Source organism: Oxyura jamaicensis, chromosome 27 (genome assembly GCF_011077185.1).
Source record: "Oxyura jamaicensis isolate SHBP4307 breed ruddy duck chromosome 27, BPBGC_Ojam_1.0, whole genome shotgun sequence".
Classification (NCBI taxonomy): Eukaryota; Metazoa; Chordata; class Aves; order Anseriformes; family Anatidae; genus Oxyura; species Oxyura jamaicensis.
This window is the reverse complement of record NC_048919.1, coordinates 4800451-4808220: the sequence shown is the minus strand read 5'-3', so window position 1 is coordinate 4808220 and position 7770 is coordinate 4800451. Positions and strand designations below refer to the sequence as shown.

Sequence of the window (7770 nt, the reverse complement as noted above, 5' to 3'; positions counted from 1 at the left end):
CCCCCCCCCCCCAATGGTTTCGCCCCCGCCCGGCTCCGTTCAGCGTCCCCCGCCCCGCCCCCCCCCCGGCACGGCCGCGCGTTTGCTTCCGGGGTCGGAGGTGGCGGCGGGGCCGGAAGCGGCTCGCGCTGGGGGCTGCTTCCGGCGGGGCCTGGCCGCTGGGCGGCTGCAGGTACGGGACGGGGACGGGACCGGGACGGGGACGGGACCGGGACGGGGACGGGGACCGGGACCGGGACGGGGCCGGAGCGGAGCCACCACCGGTGCCGGTACCGGGCCGGCCCCCGCGGAGGCCGCCGGTAGGGGCCGGGTCCCTGCGCTCGGGCCCGTGTCGGTGGTAGCGGGGCCGCCCGGGGCCGGTCCTCACCCACCCCTCTCCCCCACTCCCCGGTACCGGCTCTAGGCCTGGGTCTTCCCCCGGTTCCGTTCGTGCCTCCCCCCCGCGGACACCGGCACCGCGGGGCTGCGGGCACGGGACCGGCCCCGAGGGGCTGCGCTGTCCCCCGGTGTCCCCCTCCCCCGTCCCGTGCCGCCGGTACCAGCCCTGGTGCCCCGGGAACCCGGCAGGAGGACGGGAACCGGGCAGGCCCCGTGCCCCCACCACTCGGTGCCCCCCGGGGCCCGTTTCCAGCCCCCCGGGGCAGGTTCCCTCCCCCCCCCCCCCGGTGCCCGGAGGTGCCCGGAGCTCCGCGCTGTTCCTTTGCCGGGACCCCCCCGGTGACCCCCCGGTGGTCCCGGGGGAAGGCAGGGCCCGTGGTGCCTCCGCAGCCCCTCGGCTCCCCGTGAGCACACCCGAGCGAGGCCCGGAGCTCACGGCGGGGGGGGGGGGGGGGGGAGCCCCGGGGGGGGGCGGGGGCCCCACCGGGGGGGCTCGGAGCCCCCCCCCGGGAACGTTCAGGGGCCGGTCCCTGGGCTGTGCTGAGCCCCTGCCTCCACCGGGGCCGGCTCAGCCCCTCCCCGGGCAGCGGCTGAGCGGAGCCGGGACTCCTGGGGGGGGACGAGGCCGCGAGGAGGAGGAGGAGGAAGATGAGGAGCAGGGACCTGGGGGGGGGGGCTCGGGGCCGCTTTGCCCTGCCCCGTGGCAGAACCCGAGGAGCCCGAGTGGTTTAAACGCATCCCGGGACGCGTTGCCCCCCCCTGCCCCCGGGATGGACGCCCAGCACCGGGTCCCTCGGTGGGCGTCGGGGCTGAAACGTGGGGCGCGGAGCCCCCCCGAGGGGCGCGGGAGGTGGGTGCCGAGGCCGGCCCGGGGCTGGGGAGGCGCGAGGAGGAAGCCGGGGGCGCGGGAGGGAAGGAGAAGAGGAGTCACGAGACGCGCCGTCATCAGCGTGCTAACGAGGGGCTTGGGATCTGAGAGCCGGGAGGGGACGGGGCAGAGCCTGGGGGGCGTGGGGGGGGGGGGGGGGGGGGCTGCTGCTGCCGGGAGCCGGACTTTGGGCCCGGGGCGCCTGGAGCCAGCCCCTGCTGCTGCTCCTTGTGCTGAGCTCCCTGCCGGGTTGGCCCCATTGGGGCTCAAAATGTTCCTGCGGGAGGCCGCTGTGACCCGCGGCACCTCCGGCCTTCATCGGGGGGGGGAGAAAACCCTCCGCACCGACACCCCCCGGGGTCAGGGGGCGGCTTCGGGGCAGGCGAGCTTCCGAAGCGGCTCCAACTCTCGCCTCCGAGCCGGGCTGGAAGAGCCGAGGGCTTCAGGCCGGCTGCGGGAGCTGGGGACGTCCCTGTCACCGCGCAGCAGCCGAGGATCGGGGCCGGGCGTCTCTGGGGGTGATCCTGAAACGCTCTGAAGTGTTGGCGGGGGGGGCGAGGGGGCCGTTGGGGGGCTGCCTAAGTGCAAAGCGCTGTCGGAGCCGGGAGCGAGGCGGCGGGCGGGCGCGAGGCGATGCATTATTCAGCGCCCGCAGATGTCCCCAGCTCCTCTCGCTCCGACACCGGCTCGTGGCGGCTTATCCGAAGTGACGCGGCCTCGGCTCCTCCGCGGGGCCGGGGGAGAGGCCGGCGGGGCCCTGCCGGTGCAGCCCCGCTCCTCCCGGCCCCGGCGCTCCCGGAGCCGTTGGTGCCAGGCCCCGGGGTTGTGGTTTCGGTGGGGCCGCGTGCGGGGCAGCCCTGCAGTGGTCCCGGTGGGCCGTGGCAGCCCCTCTGCCCCGCGGTTTTGGGCTCCATCCCGGGGCTTTTGTCCCGGCTACAGCCTCCCGGCTCCGTGCGAGGCGTGCTGCGGTCAGGGTGCTCGGGTCCCGGGGGGGTCGGAGCAGAGCTGCCGGGCATCGCCCGCTCCAACCCTCGCTGCTCCGAGGCAGAGCACCCCGGGCACGCGGTGTTTTTGCGGGGGATCTTTGTCCCGGTGGCTCGGGGCAGCCCCCGCCGTGCCCAGCCTTGGCACCTCCCTCCCCGTTTGGCCGCGGCCTCCTCGTTGGCGGAGGGGCAACGTTTTGGCCGGCACGGCCGCCTGAACGCGCGTCGGCCTCGACGCCTCGCTGCCCCCCCGCCCCGAGCCGCTCACGGGGCTCCTCTCCCCGCACCCGCAGCGTGTCCTGGGGGGGTGCTGCCGGGTGGGAACGTGGGGGGCTGATCCTTCTCCTCCCCACCCGACGTGAAAAGAGGCAGCCTGTGGCTGATGGGGAGCTGGGAACCTGCGCCTGGAGAGGGGGGCGTCGAGCGCCCGCTTCCTCTCTGCGCTCTCAGCGCAGCGCCGGGCACCAGGACTCGTTGCTGCTGACCCCCTGACCCCGGGGGTCTCCCTCCTGTCCCCCCGCAGGTGACGCTGGCCTCGCAGATGCGGCCCCGGCTGAGGTAGGACCCGAGCTGCTTGGGCCGAGGATGAGCAAGCCGCCGGAGCCGCAGCACGACCTGGAACGGAGCCTCCCCGCCATCGCGTCCATCAGCACCTCGCTGTCCCACAGCCAGGGCTTCTCCCCCTACTGCTACTTCTCCCCGGAGAAGAGGAAAGCCATCTCGGACGTGAGGAGGACCTTCTGCCTCTTCGTCACCTTCGATCTGCTCTTCATCTCCTTGCTGTGGATCATCGAACTGAACGTGAGTTGGGCACGGCAAACGCCCGGAGCCTTCCCTCTCCTTGCGTAAAGCCTCCTGCCTTCGTCGCTCCCTCTCACCAGGCCAAGTCTTTCTTTGCTCTTCCCGGCCCTCCGCTGAAAATGGGCGCGAGCTGCAGCCCGCCTGCTTTCCTGCGCCCTGGGCTCTGTCGTGGCTGCCCCGGGGTCGTTAACGCCATCGCCTGTCGGGCTGTAACGAGAGCTGGGGCCCGCGGCGGGGGCGAGCGGTTGGCCAAATTTCTCCCCCGCTCCCCTTTGCCAAGCAGCTGCCGGCTCCGCCACGCGCCCTGCCCTGCCCCGCGGGGGTGACGAGGGGGCCGCAGACCTTCCTCTGTCCTCCCAGCTGCTGGGCACGGACAAAAAGGGCTCTGAGCTTTGGTCCCAGCGCGCCGCCGCTCATCTCAGCCTCCCGCCGCCGCAGGTGCTGCCCCCCCCGCTTCAAAGGCGCCGCCGCGGCTTCCATCTCCCCGCAGGTGCCGCCGCGTTGGCTCGCCGCGAACGAGGAAACCCGGCTCGTTTCCCTCAGCCCCGGCGGGTCAAAGCTGCTCCCTGGGCTGTGCCTTTTTCTCTCCAAACCGGTCCCGACTAGCCGGGGCCGCGCGGGCGATGGGTTTCGGGTTGCAGGCACTGCGTGTCCTGCCGCCCAACGGCCGCAGCGGAAAGGCCAGATGAAGAGATAGACCCCGCGCCGTGCCGCGGGCAGCCCGCCCGGCGTCTGGCCTGGATCCTGCGCTCGCTGAGCGCCCCTTATCTCCCTCCCGCTTATCTCCTGCGGTGTCTGCACCTGACAGATCGCTTCAGCCAGCGGCTCCCTCGCCCCGGGGCCGCGCTGCTGAGCGCCTGCAGGGACCCCCACGGCATGGGAACGGCGGCTCGGGGCCGGCGCGCCTGCGATGCCGACGGTGCCCAGCACCCGGCCTGGACCCCAGCCTCCTGCTGCTGTCCTCGGGGCTCTCTCCGGAGCAGGCGCTCGCCCTCAAATCCAAACCTGCAGCCCTGGGGAAATGCTCCGGCAGCGCGGTCGTCAGGGTGATGCCGCGCGTAGGTCTCGCAGGTAGCCGTTAATGAGTGACTAACCGGTGATATTTGGGCCCCGAGCCGAGGTGCTGCATATTTCAGGCTATTAGGGTGGTTTATTTGCCTGGTTATGAAGAGCAATGAGTTTTGTATCGTGACTAATGCTTTTTTTATCAAATGGTTTCCTTCGCTGCGAGATAAGCCGAGCAAATTGGCCCTCGTTAAATGTCTGCCTCCTGCAAACGGTGATGCTGCGAGCTGCTCTCAGAGACAAAGAGGGGCCTCCAACAGTTCTTCTCCTTTGCTCAGGGCAGCGGGCGTGCGGTTAATCCAAAACACGTCCCAGAAACCGTAACCCAAAGCCTTGCCTGTGCCCTTTTCCTCCTGTCGGGGCGGCGGGAAGAGGCTTTCAGCAGCGGCTCAGCCTGGCACGAGCCCTGTAGCCCCCCATCAGCTGAAGCAGCAGCGCGGCGCCGCTGCTTCCCCCCCCCCCAAATATTAAGCACCAGCCTGCCCGGGAGGGACCACTTCCCGACGGCCGCCTCGTCTGTCCTTGGGCTGTCTGACAAGAGGGTGCCAGGGCGCGGGGCTGCCAAGAACTGGCCCGAGCTCCACCGCCGTGTTTCTCACAGATCATCAAACAGCTGTCGGCGTGCACCGGCGGCCCGGCCAGCTGGGCTGCGTTCAAACCAATAGCCTAAAGGTGAAGCATTTGTTCCAGTTACCTGAGCCATCCGCTTCCTCGTAAACAGCCAGGCCAAGCTCCCGAGAGCAGGATTTATGGTGTCAAAAGCACCGAGGCTGTCGAGCCCCAGATTGTCTGGGGGTGAGGCAAGAGAGCTCTTCTCTGAGCTCCTCTCTGAGCTTTTTTCCACAGCCGGGTACGGTGTGAGAGGCCGTGGCTTTGCCTCTTTCGGATTTCCTCGTGCTTCTGTGCATCCGTGGCCCTCTCCTCCCGCTTCCCCCCGGCCCAGGAGAAACGCCGAGGGGTTTTGCACAAACGGGACGATGGCATCTTAAATTCCAGCACGCTGCCGAGTGGCCTCGCAGGAGGGGCGCTTCGGGCGTCCGGCTGCGGGAGCGCGCGGCCGAGGGTGCTGAGCGCTTCCTGCAGCCGTTCACTTGCTCGGGGTTTCCTCCGCTCCAGCCCTGGCTCCCCTCGGCGTGAAGCAGAGGGCGAAACGGGCCGCTGCATCCCCCCGCGGCCCCGCGCCGGCGTGGTGTGTTTGTAAGCCTGGCGCATGACCTGACCCGGCGCGAACCTCCGGGCACCGCTCGGCGTCCTTCTTCCTATCGTTATCTCCTTTATTTTCCTGTCTTTATTTTCCTATCTTTATTTTCCTGTCTTTGTTTCCTTATCGGTGCGCTCAGTAGCTTTCTCGTTACCTGTCTCCCCTCCAGACCAAGGATGGCATCGAGAAGAACCTGGAGGGTGAAATCATCGAGTACAATTTTAAGACCTCTTTCTTCGACATATTTGTGAGTATCCCAGCTCGGGGTGGGGAGGCCGTGGGCTGGGGTCTGCCGAGCTGGGAGGGCGCAGCATCCCAGCCCGTCCTGTCGCACCTCTGGCCCCATCTGGGTGGCGAGGTCCTCGGGGGCTGCCTGGGGGCTGCATCCTCCCAGTGCCTGGCCCGGGGACGAGGACGCTGACTCGTGTCGATGGCTTTTTGTTTTCAAAGGTCTTGGCTTTCTTCCGATTCTTTGTGCTGCTGCTGGCCTACGCGATCGTGAGGCTGCGCCACTGGTGGGTCATCGCGGTAAGAAGGCGGTTCCTGCTTTCCTGTTTTCAGTTTGTGCTCTCCGCCGAGGGCTCGCAGGGATCTGAGGTGCGTGATTTTGTTTTCCAGGTCACCACGCTGGTCTCCAGCGCCTTCCTGATTGTGAAGGTCATCCTCTCCGAGGTTGGTTTCCTTGGGCTCACGGGGGATTGCTTTGGGACCGCCTGATGCTGCTGTTTGCCGTTCTGTGTAAACCCCCTGTGGCTTTTGCTTTCTTCCACTCAGCTTCTGACCAAAGGGGCGTTCGGCTACTTGCTTCCTATCGTCTCGTTCGTCATTGCTTGGCTAGAGACCTGGTTCCTGGATTTCAAAGTCCTGACTCAGGAAGCAGAAGAGGAACGCTGTAAGTATTTTGCTCTGCCCTGGGAGGAGCTGGCAGACCAGGCTACCAGGCCTGGGGGTTCTGCTGCTCTGGCAGCACCTTGACAGGTCCGACATTTAGGGAGAAGTGATCTCCGGGCTGGCTGTGACGGTAAGTGCCTGACTCAGTTCTGTGGTGGTATACAAGTCCCTTCAGGGGAAGAAAAATACCAGATTATAAAAAGCATCTTTTAATTGAGAGGAGAAAAACATGCCAGATTCCCCAATGTCTGGATACCGAAGCCAGACGTATTGGAAGCAGAGCTCACCTCCGCATCAGTGAAAATGTTTTGAAACAGTGGGACCAATGCCAGGCGGACCGGGGGACTCTCCAGCTCCCGATATCTGTCTTCAGATCCGGGCTGGAGACCTTCGGAGAGGAATGCTTCACTGGAAGATACGTTACAGGGGCACAGCGTGGGTTACGGTCTGGTCACTGAGGTCAGGCTAAACCGAGACCGAGTTTTTCTGACCTAACGCTGCACGAATTCCCGCGCACGGCAGGGCACCTGTCACTTCCAAGGGCCCTTCTGGGGAGCGGGTGCTCGGTTCGGGGCGGTGCAGCTGCCCTCTTACAGCACAAGGAGCTCGTCCTTCTCCCGGGCTTCTCTGACGAGAGAGAACCGGGAAGTGGCACGGAAACTGAGCAGTATTTGTCGAGCGAGGCTGGGTCAGAAATGCACCGGGTGACTGGAAAACACCAGAGGATGTTTGGGTCTTGCAAGGAGGCTTTAAGATGAAAAATGATCAAGTGTTTAATGCCTCTATTGGATTAGGCTCGGGTTCCAAATTGCTTCCAGGGGAAGCTCTTATTTAATTAGATGCTTAATCGCCTTTGGATTTGACAGGCAAAAGAGCCCATTGATCTCCATGCAGATAAAATGTCTCCAACAAAAGATGAGGCAATGGGAGCTGAAAGGCTCGTGGGCTGGCTGGTGGCAGCTCGAGCCGAGCAGCTGTGTCTGGCAGAAAGTGGCTGGGAGGCCGTCTGGGGAGGGCTGGGCTGGTGGCACAGGGGGGGGGACAGGGCCCCCAGCCCCCTCGGGGCTGAAGCACGGGGCACGGTGTGTGACACCCGCTCTGGTTCCCAGGGTACCTGGCAGCCCAGGCTGCGGCCGCCCGCGGGCCCCTGCTCTACCCCGGAGCCCTTTCGGACGGGCAGTTCTACTCCCCACCGGAGTCCTTCGCAGGTAACGTGTGCTCCCCGCCGTGTCCCTCGGGGGCTCCTTGCCCCTCTCACCTCCTCCTCTCCGAGCTCTGCCTCTGGCAGCAGCGGGTGGCAGCGCCTCCAGGAGCTGTCGCTGCAAATCCAGCCGCTTCTCCGTACCCCGTGCCCGGGCAGCAGAGGCACGGCCCCGCTGTCTCGGCGCAGAGTGGTGCTCAGCCTCGCGCGCCTGGCTTTGGCTCCGTGGGAAGCCAGAGAGTTTTGTGGTCTTGGGATTAAATGCTCACGAGCTGTGAGCCCTTGGGATGAGGGTATGGGGGCAAATTGCCACCAGCAGGTGAGGGGCAGAGATGGCCCTGTGCCCCTGCCCTGTGCCCCTGCCCTGTGCCCCTGCCCTGTG

The 7770-nt window shown here is 66.9% G+C and overlaps 1 protein-coding gene across 1 annotated transcript in view; it reads left to right on the top strand.

Moving 5' to 3' along the window:
• The first annotated feature begins 34 nt into the window (after nucleotides 1–34).
• STARD3 (StAR related lipid transfer domain containing 3) overlaps nucleotides 35–7770 on the top strand; it is a 15856-nt gene continuing 8120 nt past the window's right edge. Inside the window, exons 1-7 of the mRNA XM_035347601.1 lie at nucleotides 35–172; nucleotides 2753–3030; nucleotides 5466–5543; nucleotides 5747–5824; nucleotides 5915–5968; nucleotides 6071–6188; nucleotides 7297–7395. Of these exons, the coding sequence (XP_035203492.1) occupies nucleotides 2815–3030; nucleotides 5466–5543; nucleotides 5747–5824; nucleotides 5915–5968; nucleotides 6071–6188; nucleotides 7297–7395 (643 nt within the window). The 5' untranslated portion in view covers nucleotides 35–172; nucleotides 2753–2814. The remainder of the gene's footprint in view (nucleotides 173–2752; nucleotides 3031–5465; nucleotides 5544–5746; nucleotides 5825–5914; nucleotides 5969–6070; nucleotides 6189–7296; nucleotides 7396–7770) is intronic.